Genomic DNA, 1,288 nt, shown 5'->3' with positions numbered 1-1,288 from the left:
GGGATTTTTTGGGGGGAATTCCATATTTTTGGATATTTCCCAGTGAAGTTTTCACATCCCCCACGAATTTGGGTTCATTTTGTGCCACCCCGAGTGGATTTTGGGGGAACTTCTCGAGGCTTTTTCTCACCATTCCCCCCCTTTTAACCCCTCCAAAAACCCCCAAAACGGGCGGGAATGGCGCGGAACCTTCCGGAATTTTTGGGAATTGCTGGAAATCCCTGGAATTTCTCCTGCCAGGGGTGATCAAGCTGAAGAACAACGGGGATTTCTTCATCGCCAACGAGGGCCGGAGGCCGATTTACATCGACGGCCGCCCCGTGCTGGGGGGCAACAAATGGAAACTCAAGGTCCGGAGGGGTTGAGAGGTGGGAATTGGGGGGTCGGGATTGGGGATTTGGGGATCGGGATCGGGGGGCAGGAGGGGTTCGGGATCGGGATTGGGGATCGGGATTTGGGATGGGGATAGGGGGTCTGGAGGGATTTGGGGATCGGGATTTGGGGATCGGGATTTTGGGGTCCGGAGGGATTTGAGAGCTGGGAATTGGGGGGTCGGGATTGAGAGGTCGGGATTGAGGGAGACCGAGGGATTTTGGGGGTCGGGATTTGGGATCGGGATTGGGGACCGGGACTGGGGGGTCCGGAGGGGTTGAGGGGTCGGGATTGGGGGGTCGGGAGGGAGAAGGGGGTCGGGATTTCGGGGATCGGGGTTGACGGAGGGCTCAGGAGGGTCTGAGGGGGCCGGGAGGGATCGAGGGGATCAGGAGGGATCGAGGGGCTCGGGAGGGATCAGGAGGGATCCAGGGGCTCGGGAGGGATGGAGATGATCAGGATTCCGGGGTCGGGAAGGATCGAAGCACCCGAAAACCTCGGGCGAGCCCTCAGGCTGGGGATTGCGGGATTTGGGGTGGGAATTGCGGCTCCGGGAAGGATTCGGGCAGGGTTGGGCGCCTCACCCGAGAAAGTTTCGATGGCTTTCATGGCCCACTGCTCGTCGGGGCAGTCCACAAAGGCATAGCCGGACTTGACGAGGAAGCGGCCGCTGAAGGAGATGCGGTGCTCGGTGAACACTCGCTCCAGCTCGGCCGCCGTGACGCCCTCGGGCAGGTTCCCGATGTAAAGCTTGTTCATCCTGCCCGGCCCGGGGGGCTCTGCCCGGCCCGGGGGGCTCTGCCCGGCCCGGGGGGCTGCGCTGGGCGGTTCCCCTGCGCCCCCCGAGCTTTCCCCCGCTTCTTTTCCCTTCTTGTATTTCCTTTTTTTTATTTATTTTATTTATTTTAATTTTTTT

At 60.2% G+C, this 1,288-nt stretch overlaps 1 protein-coding gene across 1 annotated transcript in view; it reads right to left on the bottom strand.

Annotated features, from left to right (window-relative positions):
* Nucleotides 1-1,210, bottom strand: part of IGF2BP1 (insulin like growth factor 2 mRNA binding protein 1) — a 25,405-nt gene extending 24,195 nt beyond the window's left edge. Inside the window, exon 1 of the mRNA XM_019005395.1 lies at nucleotides 957-1,210. Coding sequence (XP_018860940.1) covers nucleotides 957-1,131 — 175 coding nt within the window. The 5' untranslated portion in view covers nucleotides 1,132-1,210. The remainder of the gene's footprint in view (nucleotides 1-956) is intronic.
* Nucleotides 1,211-1,288: the final 78 nt, after the last annotated feature.

Source organism: Parus major, unplaced genomic scaffold (genome assembly GCF_001522545.3).
Source record: "Parus major isolate Abel unplaced genomic scaffold, Parus_major1.1 Scaffold273, whole genome shotgun sequence".
Taxonomy (NCBI): Eukaryota; Metazoa; Chordata; class Aves; order Passeriformes; family Paridae; genus Parus; species Parus major.
The sequence above is the reverse complement of the archived record's forward strand: the minus strand, read 5'-3'. Positions and strand labels throughout refer to the sequence as shown.